At 35.2% G+C, this 17240-nt stretch overlaps 3 protein-coding genes across 3 annotated transcripts; 2 read left to right on the top strand and 1 right to left on the bottom strand.

Moving 5' to 3' along the window:
• Window positions 1-843: 843 nt before the first annotated feature.
• On the top strand, window positions 844-5999 carry LOC145579737 (adenylate kinase 5, chloroplastic-like). Its single transcript, XM_081636977.1, has 19 exons — window positions 844-1111; window positions 1206-1307; window positions 1595-1723; window positions 1817-1951; window positions 2140-2286; window positions 3017-3091; window positions 3186-3279; window positions 3507-3556; window positions 3687-3816; window positions 3998-4032; window positions 4102-4182; window positions 4258-4396; window positions 4541-4620; window positions 4730-4795; window positions 4891-4920; window positions 5003-5112; window positions 5236-5373; window positions 5505-5531; window positions 5623-5999. The coding sequence occupies exons 1-19, from the start codon at window positions 893-895 to the stop codon at window positions 5648-5650; spliced, it is 1815 nt and encodes a 604-aa protein (XP_081493103.1). The 5' UTR covers window positions 844-892; the 3' UTR covers window positions 5651-5999.
• A 3612-nt stretch (window positions 6000-9611) lies between these two features.
• On the top strand, window positions 9612-11642 carry LOC145578423 (sugar transport protein 7-like). The gene is made up of 3 exons (XM_081635738.1): window positions 9612-9935; window positions 10230-10856; window positions 11060-11642. The coding sequence occupies exons 1-3, from the start codon at window positions 9630-9632 to the stop codon at window positions 11522-11524; spliced, it is 1398 nt and encodes a 465-aa protein (XP_081491864.1). The 5' UTR covers window positions 9612-9629; the 3' UTR covers window positions 11525-11642.
• A 2272-nt stretch (window positions 11643-13914) lies between these two features.
• On the bottom strand, window positions 13915-14382 carry LOC145579656 (uncharacterized). Its single transcript, XM_081636894.1, has one exon. It carries the CDS (start codon window positions 14380-14382, stop codon window positions 13915-13917), a length of 468 nt encoding a protein of 155 aa, XP_081493020.1.
• Between the last annotated feature and the right edge of the window lie 2858 nt (window positions 14383-17240).

Below are 17240 nucleotides of genomic sequence, written 5' to 3'. Positions count from 1 at the left end.
TCAAGTATGGTAGAGAAGATGCACTAGAATTCCTGGTATTGAATTTGAATGTTGTTGGCTGAATATAAAGTAAATAAGGTTTGGCATTTACTGTTACTGCATGAGATTGTAAGTTGTGGAGCGTGTACAATTCTAGTTTTCGATTCTGCAATGTGAAATCAGCATTATCCCCTCAACCATTCAACACTACTGGTCAAAAGCTTGTATATTAATCACATTGAATTAGTCCAACAAAAAAAAGAGAATGATATGTATCTAATTCCTAATTTATCATATGCAGTAACTTGCAAGCCAAACTTGCTTTAGGACTTTCTACCTATTGAAAAAAGTAAGTTAGACTTGCAAGTTGCGAGCTTGCAACCTACAATGGATTAATTACACTCAACTGTGGTTGGGAAGTTGGAATCATATCATCAGCAGATGAGAGTCTGTGAATAATTTAATCAGGCTTGTCAGGGCAAATATTATTGCAACGAATTAAAAATTAATCATGCTCAGGAGTGAATGATTGTTTGCATTTTATGGATTGATTCAAATGATGTTGGACCAAAAATAGTATGTGAGAGATAATCTTACCTTCCATTCTGGTTAGGGTTCAAATTTCATTGGAAGTAGCGGTATGGGGTTGGGGTTAGTGCTTTAATTCACGCGCCAAGACTCACACAGCCTCTTGGTTACGGGTTAATTTTCTGTTAACAAGGCTGCTTGATAACAGTAATAAAATATCATGGAAAGGGATGAAACCAAGTATAAACAGCTAAATTATCTGGTGGTCGTTTTCAGTTGATTTTAGCCACTCCTATCCAGCTATCCTCCTCTTCTGTCCCCACCCTCTTTTTTATTGAGTAAAACACCATAGCCAAATGTATTGTGAGTTGGTGAATGATTAGCTATGTTGCTGAAATCATTACCCTGTGCTTCTCACTTGGATGCTACAAGAATTACTACTTGTCAAACTCCATCTTCTTCTTCTTCCCTCTTCTATACTTGTACTTCCTCCTCCCCTTCCCACCTTTCTCTTTCCTTCTCTGTTTCTTCTATTTCAACCTCTCTTCCTCTTCGAAATCTTCGTTTCCGACATGATCCTCCTCCTAAGAAATGCATCCAAAAGGTCAGAATTCGCAGCTTTTCTTAATTTTTTAGTTGCCCGCTGACATTTGAGTAGCTTTTTCATCGTGTTGACTCTCTGTGTATGCCTCTTACAGAAATTACAGGTGAATTGCGCCATCAATGAGCCTCTTAAGGTTATGATTTCGGGAGCACCAGCTTCTGGTAAAGGAACCCAATGCGAATTCATTGTCCAAAAGGTGAATCATATCCCTGCCTCCGTTCTTAAATCATCTGTCTGAATAAATAATTATTTTTGCAACTTTGATGGGCATTCAAATCAATTTCACTGATTTATTATTTTTTTTTTAATGGATTGCGGGTATGTTTTATTCATTTTTATATATATTATTATTGTTAACATACAAGTATATATTTAGTTTGGGGCAATTATGCTGTTTTAATTGTATTTATCAATGTCTTTTAGATAAATTCTTTAATGCTACATGATCCTAACTTCAGAATACATTTTTTTATGCATTTATAGTTTGGACTGGTTCATATATCCACTGGAGACCTCCTGAGGGCAGAAGTGGCAGCTTCCACAGAAATTGGGATCAAAGCAAAAGAGTATATGAACACAGGCCGCCTAGTACCCGACGAAATTGTCACAGCTGTATATGCTTTTATTCCAATTTTTAAGTCTTGGATTTTTACCTGAGTTATAACTTGTTATTTAGAGAAGAGAAATCATTACACTTGTTGATAGATGGTTAGAACGCGACTTTCCCTTCAAGATGCAAAGGAGAAAGGTTGGCTTCTGGATGGGTATCCACGGACCTCAGCTCAGGCTCAGAGTCTTGAAGAATTGGGAATCAGACCAGATGTTTATATTGTGCTAGAGGTATAGCTTTGCGCCATACTATCCTAACAAGATCATCATCTTATAAGAATGATCCCTTAATAGGTGTTCATCAATAAACACTAGATTCTGTCTCATGCAGATTAGTATTGTATATTACTAATGACAAATTATTGTTAACACATAAGATAGAAGAGAAAGTTTACACAGATTTGGTTCCTGATACTCAGGTTCCTGACGAAATTCTGGTCAACAGATGTGTTGGCAGACGGCTTGATCCTGTGACAGGGAAGATTTATCACATAAACAATTTTCCTCCTGAAACAGAGGAAATTAAAGAAAGACTTGTCACTCGCCCTGATGACACTGAGGAAAAAGTATGCACCTTTACCCATTGCATCTCTTATTAATTCCTTAATATGAAACATCTCAAATCGTCAGTTTCAATCATCTTATTGAAGGTAGCTAGTCATGACAAAGTATACATTGCTGTTAAGTTTTAAGGAGTTTGGTTTGTGATTATACTATACCTAATTTGATTCACAGGGGGGAATTCTAACTTTTAATCATCTTCATCTCTCTTGATTCATGCAGTGTAACTCTCACAGGTATATTTGAGATATCACATAAAATTTGTTAGAGAGCTTAAAAAAAAAATCAATCTTGCCTTTTTTTTCATTATGTGAATGATTAAGGCAATCACTCAATTTTTTGTAGTAAATTGTGTCCAAAAAAAAAAAAAAAAAAAACTCCTAGCACTCACAAGGTTTGTAGCATACAAGTGTCCATTTCCATATTGGAGTATGTACCCTTGTTGGCACTGTGCTTTGAGGTAAAATTAGGTACCATGTAATATATAACAAAATTTGGAGATCCTAAATTGTGAATGTCTATAATGCCTACTAAACCTCCTTAATAAAAATAACGTTGACAAGTATGCACGAATTTCACACTGATTTGATTGCTCTGTTTGGCACATTGAGAGGGAATATCTACTGATTTTACTCTTTAGGAATGACCTAGTGTGTGCCAAAGTTTGTCTTTGTAGTTAATATTATCTACTACACCCTTCACTATACCCAACAGACTTATGAATTCCCTTTCCAGGTGATATCTCGTCTGGAGATATATAAAAGAAATGTGGAGGCAGTCTTAACAACATATATGAATATAGTGAAAAAGGTACCTCAATTAGATATCATGTAATTTTCTTCTCTGCTCAAAGCTAAGAGCTTTCTGTACTGAGGTTTATCTAAGTTATGTTTGGGAAATTTAGATTGATGGAAATCGCCCAAAAGAAGTAGTTTTGGGAGAAATAAATTCTTTATTGAGCAAAGTAAAGGATGAAAAACTGAAGGCTGCCACCACAGGTGAGATCTTGATTCTCTTTTTCACAGCAGTGATTTCTATGTCCCAGCAAAAGCTTCTCACTTGTTATTATCAGTTTCAAGGGTGATACTTAAGGTTACAAAATATGTATTATGGTGCTACCTTAATGATTCAACTTCATTGTGACATGTATCAGTCGTGTGAGCTGATTGCTATTTCAATTTAACACCGGAGAATTATCTAACAGTCATGGAGCATTTTCATGCAGGAAATGCAGTAACTAAGAGCAGCAATTCTAATCTTGCAACTCCAAACAAGGTATTTAGCTCTCAAAGTTTTATCCCTCATCATCTCTCCCCTCTTTTAGGTAATAAGAATACAAGGAATAGATTAACCCCATGTTTGAACTTATCTGTTACATTTGATCCCTTAGTTTAGCCTTTTACAGGATAAGTGGAGAGGAATCCCTACAAGGTTAAATAATATTCCACATTCCAGAGAAATCAGAGAATATTTCTATGAAGATGTGCTGCAAGCTACACTGAGAGCTGTAAAAGATGGAAAAAGGAGGCTAAAGGAAAGTTGTTTTGTCCAATCCCTTTCATTCCACAACTTTAAGAAAACCAGAAAACAATGTGTGCACTTTCTAAATTATATTGAAATTCTGACCTTTTATTTTCTCCCTTGAACTTCAATTGATGATAATTGTTAATTTACTAAACTATGGTTTTTCCTGATTTCTATCTTTAATCTGACAGGTGGAGATCAGTATTCCAGAGCTGGACCCATCCACGGTAAGCAAGTTTCTTTCTAAGCATCTTTTAAAAACTGTGAAAATTGATCATATTTATGTGATTTTGTAGGATGTTTATAGAATTGGGACTCTGATGGAGCTTGTTCGAGTCATAGCCCTTTCATTTGCTGATGATGGAAAACGAGTGAAGGTTGGTTTGCTTTCAATCACTTATGTTATAATCTCTCTCGTTCTAATCCTTTTTCTAACATTCACCTATACTTAGGTTTGTGTCCAAGGATCAATGGGTGAAGGTGCATTGGCAGGAATGCCATTACAGTTGGCAGGCACTCGAAAGATTTTAGAGTTCATGGACTGGGGTGATTATGAGGCCAAAGGGACTTTCATCAACATAGGTTCCATAGGTATTAGCAACATCAAAAATAGTTTTTTATGAACATGTAATTCACTGTTATCTGGAGTTGCACCAAACCCTCTCACTAACCCTCCTTGCTCCCACTTATATGATGTTTGTAAGTTCAATGATTTATAACATGGATATCTTGTAGGTGGCAATGAGGTTGATGAACAGGATGACATGTTTATTCTAGTGGCTCCTCAGAATGCTTTTGGAAATTGTATCATTGATGTAAGGACCTTCATTTTCCATAAATTTCTAATATTGCATTCAATGCCCCATGGTATCATCCTGTCCCTAAAATGATCTGTTATAATTGTCTGATGATATTCCTTTGCAGGATCTGAGAGCTATGACTGATGCTGCAGGGAGTCGTCCAGTTATTCTAATAAATCCTCGTCTCAAGGTTTAATTTCCTAACACCATATTGCATGTTCTTCAGAGGATACTTTTCAAGAGTTTGTTATAATTACCATCGATTTTTTTTCCCTTCTTATGCAGGACTTGCCTGGCTCAAGTGGCATTATGCAGGTAAAAAGACCTCTTTCAAATCTGTTTCTTTTTGCTTATTATTTATCAAAATCTAAACTTTTCACTATTCTGTTCTTCAAAGACGATGGGTCGTGATAAGAGATTGGAGTATGCCGAGTCATTTGAGAATTGCTACTCCTTTCGGCTTCTCTACTATGCGGGAACTCAGTACCCAATCATGGGTGCTCTCAGGTGTTTTTGCCATGAACTTGTCATTTTGAAGTTTGAACTTTATCAGAAAATTAAGTTCATGTTTCCAAAAAAATTATGCATTATGTGGAGCAAGAAAATCATATGAACATGTTAATTCAACAGAATGTCGTACCCCTTCCCATATGAAGTATACAAGAGGGTAGACGAAGCTCCTGGAAAAGAAAAGTATGTCATGCTGTCCACATTTGAGAAGAAACCAACTTCTGATGACATTAACAATGCATTCCTAGGGAAGCCAAGGTAACTCTGAATTTGTCTGAAAATAAAGAGTAACATTTAAATTTGACGATTTAACTTAGTACATAATTCGTAATATATTTTGCAATATCCTGGTGACATTGGCTAATTACGTGCTCATTGTTGTGTTGCAGAGAACTAAAGAATTCATCTGGTTTTTGGTAAGATCAGAGGAGAGCCTGATATTTAACATGAAGTTTGTTTTTGTAAGCCCCTTGATACTTACTTTTTTTATGTTGTATTTTATTACAGGGGTTTCTTGAGTGCCATTCTGGGTTAAACATTAAACATATTGTAGCATCTTCCACTGTCTAATCGCGACCAATTACCTCCTCCACTTCATTGCCATATCAGTGTTCTGATTTGGCAGAATACTCGTCTATAGAGGAAGGATTTAGTGTAGCATGATTATGTAAATGATGCGCCGCCCTTAATTACTTTCACAAAATCATCTAGAATTGAGGGCATTTTTTACAGTCTCATATACTAGTTATCTTATGCAGGGACTTGTACCTCGTATTACATATACTAGTAGATTTCTTAGATGATCACCCTGGGATCATGTAACCATTCTCCGATCCTGTAGTGCTTCAATTCCTAATTTTACTTTTGAAAACTAATTTCTATCATTCTCATCCAATTAGGAATTAAAGTAATTGAAATTAGCAAGAAAGACAAATATGAATTTCTAATATTTTATTTCAAATTGTATTTAAATTTCATTGTTGGTTGACCAACTTAAGTGTTGGTGCAAAAGTGCCAGCTTGTGCATATGCTTATAGATTAGTAATCAAGTTAATTAGGCCCTTTAATTATCTCTAGTTTAATTTCATGGTTACGCTAATGTATAGTTAAAATTCTTAAAAAGGATCAAAATGTAAAATTAAATACAAGTTGAAAGAATAATTAATCATTTAAGTTATTGTAGGTAAAATAGTAAAACCATTTCGTATAATCATACTAAAATAATATACTCTGTATTGTACACCAATAATATAATATTATATTATTATCTCGATTGACTAGTTCCATCACACTAATAAAAATTAAGTATCTTACTATTTTAGTAAGAGATTAGAAAAACTTGGCATGTTATAAAACTATGTATGTCGTATGAAGTACTCCGTATGAGCAAATTCTAGTCTGACAATGTGGCTGAGTATTGCGCACGTACATTAGAAAAAAAAAAAAATTGATCAGTTGAATGGAGTTGCAGTTGCACTAGTACTATGTTGAATGGCTGGGCCCCCCAGCTCAACTTAGGACTTCGTTGAAATTTCAATTCTTTGTTTATGGCATCTTCAGTCTGCTATTGCATCATGTTTTTGTAATCAGCGCTTTATTTTTCTTTCTTTGACTTTTCTTTATCTTTTTAAGTTTCTTGGCAGATTTAAGGTTTTATGATGATTTATTCATTTTTCTGCTATTTTGTTTTTCAGTTGATATTCATTTTTTTTTTCTTTGTAATTTAATCAATATTCTATATCTTAGGTAAAAAATAATTGCATCCGATACCCTATATGGCTAGACAATCTAATTGATCAAGTAATTATTGGTAGATCAAATTTTTTGGGTAGAAACAAAGACTTCTGACCGCCAATATTATAGTTCTTGTTAGCAATTTGACATAAAAAAAACTCTTGTTTTTATAATAAAAACAAATGCTTGCATTAGCTAATTTAAAATCTATAGTGTATGGAGTAAAAGAAAATGAATATTGCATCTTTTAATCGCTAAAGTTCAAAGGCAAGACAAGCTTACACGATTTTCTAATTTCCTTCCCTTATTAATGTCATTTTCCAACTCAAAAAGTATTTTATTTACCAAATTGAAAATATTATGGCAAAACTACTACAAAAACAATAGGATTGTACTCTTAAAATAGTACATTAGCTGTAACTTTTAAATTTCGTTGTGGATATAAATAATGATGATGATATGAGTATGGATGTATACACACTCATCCATAATCCAGATTATATATAACTACAAATGGTAAAGAAATTTTGAGTATTAGCTGTACTTTATCCTATTAAAAACATTTATCCTTGCAGATATATGTATGATTATGTAGTTGGTCATTATTTTGTTTGAATAAATAGAAAAAAATAGTTTATATAACTAGTCATATTATAATGGTTGAATCGGTGGAAATAATTGAGAAGGTGAGGTAATAAATAATTATATAAAGAAAAAAAGGAGTGAAAAGGATAGAAGCAAAAGGTTGGGAAGAGCGAAAACGGATTCACACTTAAAAAAAAAAGCAAGGAATGAATAATGATTGAAGTTAGCTAGCTATAGGTAGTGTAGTTAAGTAAAAATGATGTCCGGAAGGATAATAATACCCAGTAAGAAAATTGGGGTTGTGATTTAGGAGTAATTAATGAGTTAAGGATTGGATAAAGACAGGCAATGAAGGAAATAATTAGTGTATAAAGAAATAGAAATAGAAATAGAAATACTAGAACGAACCCATTCAATTCAATTCTATCACTTGCCCACCACCAACCTTGTTACCTTCCTCTCCTATTCTCTCCTGTCCTCCTATTTTCTCATCTCCTATTTGTTTGTTTCTAAGTAAGTTGGTCACATATATACATATTACAGAGAGAGAGAGAGAGAGAGATTCATTCATACAGAAAAAGAAAGCAGCAATATAATATGGCTGGAGGATCGCTGGGGCCGGTGGGAGTGGCCAAGGAGAGAGCAAAGGATTATAAAGGAAAAGTCACTTCTTATGTTATCATTGCTTGCAGGGCCGTCCTAAACATTTTGGGGGCCCTGTGCTAATTATAGTATAATAAAACATATTTTGTCCATAATGTTAAATACACCTTTTAACATACACTTTAAAATAAGGTTGAAGAATAAATTACTAACGAAAATCCATTAAAAGGTGGGTGAAAAATAAGTGAGTAGTGAAACCTTTAAGGAAATGAAACAAATGCTACGAACTAAGACAACAAAAAAGGGAAAAAAGGGTCGACACCTACGAAATGAGAAGATGCAAAAATGCAAAATATGGAGGGGGGAAAACGCTTTACTAGGATTCGAACCCCTAACCAAGTGGAAGTTGTAACAATAGACTTACCATCTTTACTATGTATTCTTATTGTAATCCTAAGCACTACTATTATATATAACACTTTTAACTGATTGGGGGCCCTTAGAATAATTGGGCCCTGTGCTGTGGGTCTGTTTGCACAGCCCACTAACCGGCCCTGATTGCTTGTATTGTTGCTGCTACCGGTGGTTCCTTATTTGGTTATGACATTGGCATTTCAGGTCTCTTTTCTTCCTTCTTTTTTTTTATATTATATACTTTGATTATTTTATTGGATAATTTAACCACAATAATCAAACCTTACTGTCATTATTTATGATGATGATGATGATACAGTACATTAACCCAGAATTATTGAAGCTTCAAATTAACTTATTGGATCTAACATAACCAATACTCGTATATATCAGTATGTATTACAGATACAAGAACAACGTGCATCCTGCCTAATTATTTGGGTCTTAATTAACTGTACCACTTATATTTAGTTATTTTTCCATAACACCATCATAAAAACAATTACAATTACTTGTAAATTAATACCAGATGAGTACATGTTTTTCTCCATTTATTTTGCTCTCATCATATCTCATCTAACACCTTTTTGGTAATTATTAACTCAGACTTTGTTGGAGTGCCTTTTCTCGTCAACCACTCTAAAAATAAATGGTCCGTACTAATTTATCAATTTCAGGTGGGCTTCGTCATACGTTACAACTCAATTAACAAAATATAATCACCAATAACACACTTTAGTTTACATTACATGACTAAGTTTCTACAAGCTTATCTTATTCATATATCATTAGCAACATCATAAAATTCATCAACTCATATTATTACACTTACAAAGGAAAACTCGATATTTCTACTAATTTCTTATTTTGGACATAACTATTTTTTTCTAAAACTGTTAGTTTAGATGAACTAATACGAGAGGAGGGGGTGAATAGTAGTAGGTTCCAATTACGAAACTTATGCGGAAATTAAAAACAAAACAATTATAAGACGAAGTACATTTTAGCATAACTAATTATAAGACAAAATGATATAGTCCATAGTCCATACTTCATTTACATGTGAATTGTAAACTCGTGTAGCAACCTCAATGGGTTGTCATATCTACAACTTTGTTTGTTTTGTATCGGTTGTTAAAATTTGTTCATTTGTGGAAACATTAGGTGGAGTGACATCCATGGATGGATTTCTAAAACATTTCTTCCATGGGGTGTACGAGAAGAAGAAACATGCCCTTGAAAACAACTATTGCAAATTCAATGATCAGGGCCTCGCTGCTTTCACTTCTTCACTCTACCTAGCTGGCTTGGTTGCCTCTTTGGTTGCCTCCACTGTCACCAGAAACTATGGCCGCAAGATTACCATTATATGTGGTGGCCTTTTCTTCCTTGTTGGGGCTGCTCTTAATGCTGCAGCACTCAACCTTGCCATGCTTCTCTTGGGCCGAATCATGCTTGGATTTGGCATCGGATTTGGAAATCAGGTTCACTCCCTTGTTTTCCTATTTATCTTCGTAAAATGGTTGCTGCCCCACAAAATCATATAGTCAGCTTGTAAATATCTAAATTGAAAATATACCACTTCTTAACTTAAGCCAAATGGAAGATTTTGTGAGCTATAACAGCACATTAAGAGTGTAATACTAGTATATAAATTGGCTTTATAGGGCATAGGGCAAAGCATCCTGACAAAAATTTATACTCTCACTTACTTACCAATGTTACCATCGGTCCATGGCATGCAAAAGTATGACTCGAATTCAATCATTTGCTTTCAGGCAGTTCCTCTTTATTTGTCTGAAATGGCACCAACACATATACGAGGGGGTGTGAACATGATGTTTCAATTAGCAACCACCCTAGGAATTTTCACAGCAAACATGATCAACTATGGAACATCAAAACTTGAACCGTGGGGATGGAGGCTATCACTTGGCCTAGCAGCACTTCCAGCAACTTTGATGACAATTGGAGGAATACTTGTCCCTGAGACACCCAACAGCTTGATCGAACGAGGATTGACTGAGAGAGGGCGCAAGGTTCTAGAAAGAATCAGAGGGACAGAGAATGTTTCTGCAGAGTATCAGGACATGGTTGAAGCGAGTGAGTTTGCCAAGTCAATTAAGCACCCTTTCAGAAACATCTTGCAGCGGAGGAACAGGCCACAGCTGATTATGGCCATCTTCATGCCAACATTTCAGATCCTTACAGGAATAAATTCTATTCTGTTTTATGCTCCTGTGCTATTTCAGAGTATGGGATTTGCTGCAAACGCCTCTCTTTATTCCTCAGCTCTAACAGGAGCTGTGCTTGCTTCCTCGACATTGATTTCCATTGCAGCTGTTGATCGATTAGGAAGACGGGCACTGCTTATCAGTGGAGGAATAACGATGATCACTTGTCAAGTAAGTCTTTATGAATCCACTCTGTATATGAATTCCCTGAAAACAATTGTATAGTTAGACTTCAGTAAATTATGAAATTATAACTTAGAATAAATTCTATAACTTTTAGCATAATATTCTTTACTTATATTGAAGATGTCTGAACATATTGCCTTCATAATACACTACTACAACAATTGTTACTAACTTGCATCATCAAACAGGTTATTGTGGCAATTATCTTGGGAATAAAATTAGGAACAGCAGGGGAACTTTCAAAGGGCTATTCCATTATAGTGGTGATTGTAGTATGCCTCTTTGTGCTGGCCTTTGGGTGGTCATGGGGACCCCTAGGATGGACTGTCCCTAGTGAGATATTTCCACTGGAAACCAGATCAGCAGGGCAGAGTATAACAGTAGCAGTCAATCTTCTGTTTACTTTCATTATTGCACAGTCTTTCCTATACCTGCTATGCCACCTCAAATTCGGGATCTTCTTGTTCTTTGCTGGTTGGATTACCGTCATGACCATATTTGTACTCTTGTTCTTGCCTGAGACTAAGAATGTACCGATTGAAGAGATGATCCTTTTATGGCAAAAGCATTGGTTTTGGAAGAGGATAATGCCCCAGGAGTCTGTAATTAATGGTAGCTATAGTGGAATAGGTGCTGCTAACACAACTGCATAGCTGTTGTAGAATGTATTTATACTTTTTTTTTCTGGCCCTGATAATTTTTGTGTGTACTCATACAAGAGAGGCTTGGATACATATACATAATATGAAATGAGAGCATTAGCCCTGAACATCTTTCCCACAATTGCTATAGCCTAAGTATCTACATCTTCAAAATCACAGTTTATTCCTTTCGTGCAATTTCAGCACAAAACTTTCAAGATAAAATCACTAATAACCATTGCTTTGTCAACATAAGCATAAAGTTGTAATGTGACAGTATGAAATTATAACACATGTTCTTGACCCTAAGTGGTCTGAATGCACAAAACTTACCTCCTTCCTATAGAGACACTCTCTCCATAAAAAATATATATATATATAATTAAAAAAAAAAGCAGATACAAAAGTAAATTACCCTGTTGTAAATTTCACAAATTATGTGTGTAATGGTACTCACAACTTCACAAGTCAAAACAAAAGTCAAATTTCCTCATTAATTTGCAAACCAAAAGAGTTCAGCAATTTGCCTACCTTCACCTCGAAATAATGTTGGATATTTGCTTCAGGAAATAAACCAGCAACAACAGGAAGCTCAGTGAAATACTTCCCTCTTTACAAAGAAAAGAATATATCTCAAAACATATCACTGTATTAAAAAGAAAGGTACCTTGACATATTGTTCCCTTAATGACAATTGGGACACGTTTTAGACAAAGAAACATGAAAATTACAAAGAAGTGACACAACATAGCAGCTGAGATATTGTCAATTGCATCACCACATAGAGAGACACTACCATATTGATTTTGTAGAAGCTGGAATAAATGAAATCATACCTCCATGGCTCCATTGCAACCTGTAAGACTCAGTACACCTGCTGGGGAAGATGGTATGGATTTAAATGATTCATCAAAGCCTTCCAAAATTGAATAATGAAACCAGAATGCACCATGGGTTCATTACTCTGAATGTAGAAATAAACAAATGAGGTTCATGACAAAAGAAGTTATTCAGGTACAGCAATAAAGCTGGATACATATCTCATCAAAGATCTTCCTCTAGCTCCAATCACACAAAATAGAGTTATTAAAAATAAATAAAAATAAAAACAACAAAAAATTAGTGCACAAATCAAATGAGAACAGAAAGGGACCTTGATCTGCGGCCTTGAAACTCAGTTGTACTTTAAGAGAATGGCATGTACAAAATTCAAGTATCAGTAGCTAAAAGGACAATGACAAGTAGAAGAGATCAAATGCAATAAACTAATAAACAAACCTTCATCAAAGTGAATGGTTGCTTCTAATAACTCTCTGCTACTCAAGTCATGTCTATTATAATTAACACTAAACAGGATCAAGGATGGTAAAGGCGCCTAATGCCTCTGCTACATTCACTCCTTTAATTGGTCTTTCAAGAATCAGTTATGCGGCAAGAAATAAAAGGGCATCAGCACCAAGTCCTTTTACCACTATACAATCTAACCATCAGAGATCACACAATATCTTGAGTAATTGCAGATGTTATATTGGTATGCTCTATAAATCTATAGCACTGACATGAATCATGAACACCTGCAACAATCCACAGACCAGTATGCACTCTCACCATATTCAAATATAACCCCTTGAGCAATTTAGGTGACTTTAGATGTTCAATGTGAAGATGCAACTCAAAGGCTTGGAAAAAAGAAGATTCATCCAACATGATGATTCTCTGCTTGGCTAGACAGGCCACATGAAAATCGAGAGTAAAATTACTAATTCATAAGGCAACACACCATCTAATCATCGCCAATCTGAAAACACAGTATAAACCAAAATATAATTGAACCATCATCAGTCACATGTTCCTAAGTATAACATCATATGTGCCGATCCACAAATCTTACCATATCTAATCCTCATTGATTAGAGGCACTTGAGCAGTTGAAACTTGCAGGTGATTATGTTCAATGACAACATGCAAAACTAGATTACGCGTTCATGATAGATTGTAAAAGATTGAATTGAAGCCTTCTTTTAGAAAGAAGCATACAACTTTTATTCCAATTCGTGAACGAAATACATATAAAGATAGTGTTATTTCTTCTAAACTTGACAATTGATCATCATATCCTACTACTCCATAACAACTAATCAACAACTTCTGCCCAAGAATCCTAATATTAGCCTACCTCCAGCAAGAGAACATTACTCGTATATTACAATAAACTGACATAATTCTGCTACTAAAAAAACAAATTAAAGTACCTAGGCTATGATTTCCTTCTGGTAAAAATTATCAAGGAAACCATAGAACACCGATGGCGGATCAACTACATCTTGCGGACAATCAATCGTTCTTTTGATGTTGTCGGCATCACTACCTCAAATCGAATTCGTAATTCTTGGACGGTGTAATCACATGTTGAGCAACTTTCTGAGATTATTCTCCGCCACGCTTTTCCGGACCAAGCTCGCCGGGAACGGGAGCGCGCTAGGGTGAGGAGAAGAAACCATGGAAGTGGTACCAGCGTAAAGATCCGGAACCCTGATTTGATTCTGTACAACATCCGGATCTGGACCTAATCGATTGGTGGAGCACATCTGTAACCCTAAATCAAGATTTTCTCCGCCGAACAGCAATCTTGCCTTTAATTCTTCGCCTCTCTTGAGGATCTTGACCTGGCCCATGACAGGCGTCTTTAATGGCGGCGATGAAGAGAGAGAATCAAGATTAGGTCGGCGATTTCCGTCGGAAGGACTTCTTTTGCGACGACAACGAAGAGAGTGGTGGTTTCTAGGGTTAGGGTTGGTGTTTCGCAAACGGCGATGGGGGAATTGATCTTGAATGAAGCTGGGAGGTTGAAGAATCGCCGCTGTTGCCATTTTTAGAGGAGAGGTGAGAGAGAAGAAAGAAGAGAGGGTCTTTTCGTTGATTTAATTTTAATTTTAGTTTTAATTGAGGAGCAGATTTATGAAGGAGAATTAGGTTATTTATAGGCGATGTTATGATTTTATTTCGAGTTCGGTTTCCTTTTTTAAATTTTCCATAACAACGAGGAGAGCCCAGTTAATATGCCATATTAACATGCTATGTTAATATAATGGCAATTTTGTAAATACGAGAGGTGAAATCAATTATTTTTTTTATTTTTTTTTATTCTGTTGTCTTCTTTTTCCTCTTCTCCTTCGTCAGTGTTAAGTGCTTAGCCATGCTCAACCCAGCAACACCATTTTCCCAGCTTCGCCAATGGCGAGATCTTAAATTGCTAAGACATGCTCAACCCCAGGAACACCATCTCCGACGGCTTTACCGCCATAATTTAACGAAAAACCCTAAGAATTTTATATTAAATAAGGGCATAATTAACCCTAAATGGTAGGTGTTAATCATTGTTTGAGAGTTGAGATCTTGTTAATGGTGAGTTGTGGAGAAGAAGATCGCGAATTGCAGCATCTAATCTCTGAGGGAGGACAGTTCACGATGGACTTCGTGCATCTTGACGGAGATGTCGGTTGGTAGTTTGTTGCTAGTCTGTTAGATGGACTGTGCATCTTGACAACTTTACCCTTTCTAAGTAGGCGGAAATGACACTTTAACCCTCGTATAAACGAAACCTGTTAATATGGCATATTAACAGGTATTTTCTCCATAACAACCGCCTTCTTCACGATTTCTTCTTCACGAGCGCTATCATTAGCCTAGTTTACGATATCTATGTTGGCTGATGTGTCTTCTTACGCGTGTTATCGAATTAGCCAACACTTCTAGATTTTTCAACTGGTAATTTGCTAAATATCGCCTCTAACTTTTCACTACCATCCTACCAATTGACCTATTTGCCCTTCTCCTACACTTTTCACCACTAACCACCACCACAAATGCCTACTCTTCCACGACATAACCTTATTTGATCTCTTGTCTAATTATACCTCTTCTTCACGAAAATTCAAGTTAATCACCTAGATAAATAAGAAAAGTTTGCCTAATGACAGTTCAGTAAATTAAAATATAAATTAAAAGAGTCTTGATATTCGTGCTACCATATTAAAAAATAATAATTGCACACTTTGTGCACAACTGGCAACACACAAAGCAAGTTGACGGCGTCTAGTTAGGGGTTAGAGATAGAGGAGAAAAAAGAAAGGATGAAGATCAGATCAAAGGAGATTTCCATGAAAGGGAAAAACTTACCATAAATTTCATGAAAGCGAAAACTATTTGTCATTATTTCATAAACGTTTATAAAAACTAATCAAAATTTCACATCAAACATAAGTGTTGATTTTATTGCATCTATTATATAATCCCATTAATAAGCTATCATATCATTCTCTTAATCTCTTCCTCCATTGATGAAGTTTTATCATCCTTCATTATTGAACTTCCTCCATTGTAGAAGCTTTTCCTTTCACGGAAAAACACCCTATCTTAAAGGGGTTAATCATTCCCTATATTTATTTTCACAAATTTTCTTAGGGTTTTCTTTAAGTTTGGATTCCTCCAATGTTAAGTATTGTTGAACTTCAACCTTCCTCCATTGTTGCAGTTAGGTGCATATATTCATGTAAAAAAACTAGAGTATAACATTATGAGTTAGGATAACGTCAGTTAGAAACTTGACATCCACTATTATTCCCTTATAACTTTGTAGCACCCCTCCATAATCACATGAATGTATTTTTGTAATTCTTAATAAACTTTATTTGTTATCAAAATCCCATCACTTGACTTCATTTTGCCACTAACAATACTATACCAACCACTTCGATTTCTTGCTAGCCACTAGTACCACCGCACCCAACCTAATAACCTACAATAACACATACACAAAATAACATAATTGTATTCAACTGTCGTGAGTGTTTTTATCAGGCACACACCAGTCTCATAGCAACACCTTCATTAAGTGTTATATCCTAGTGGTGTATAAAGTAATAAATATCAATGTTAACAACGTCTTACAGATATTGGATCCAAGTTAGCAGCAATCCACAACAGCACTAATTTTGTTACATGGTCGTCTTAGACTAATTGGGGCCTTGTGCTATTAATAAAATTTATATTTCTACTTGCTACTTTCAAGGGTATAAAGGGGAAAAAAGGAAATAATAAAGACTACAAAAATTACGCCAACACAGTAAAAATGTAGGGAATTTAAAAAAAAAAAATTGAGCCAATTATGTGGGAAAATGAGAATCAAACATAAAACCTGTTTGAAAGGCTGTTCTCAATGAATAGTTTGCATTACCATTTTATTATTCAATTCATTAAATGATAATTATACTTTATCCAATTTTTAGATTTTGGGGCTCCAAATAATGTAAGGCCTTATGCTGACGGCCCAATAACCGGTCTTGATTTGTTATAACAAATCTTTCTGATTGTTAGAAAGTGGGTCAGCCCTGATTTGTTATAAACTTATAACAAATCTTCCCGATTGTTAGTAGGTATTGTAATAACTTCCTTCAAATAGTTGCTTTTGTAATAATTGATCAATTAACGAGAATCACAAATTCTTCTTTTTGATTTTTCCTCTCAATTTCTCTTTCCCTCTATGCTTCTTCTTTTTCTTCCTTATTCATCTAGAAAGTTCTGTTGTCATTAATAAAATCACAATTATTTAAAGTTGCTGACTTACTTCTTCATGGTATCAAAGCCCAGATTTGTTAGGTTGTTCATAACTGGGCATTTGTCAAGTCACTGGTTATTTGGTTAAAAGGCCTCTATTGGATGTTCATTC

This window comes from Chenopodium album, chromosome 14 (assembly GCF_948465745.1).
Source record: "Chenopodium album chromosome 14, dcCheAlbu1.1, whole genome shotgun sequence".
Classification (NCBI taxonomy): Eukaryota; Viridiplantae; Streptophyta; class Magnoliopsida; order Caryophyllales; family Amaranthaceae; genus Chenopodium; species Chenopodium album.
The sequence above is the reverse complement of the archived record's forward strand: the minus strand, read 5'-3'. Positions and strand labels throughout refer to the sequence as shown.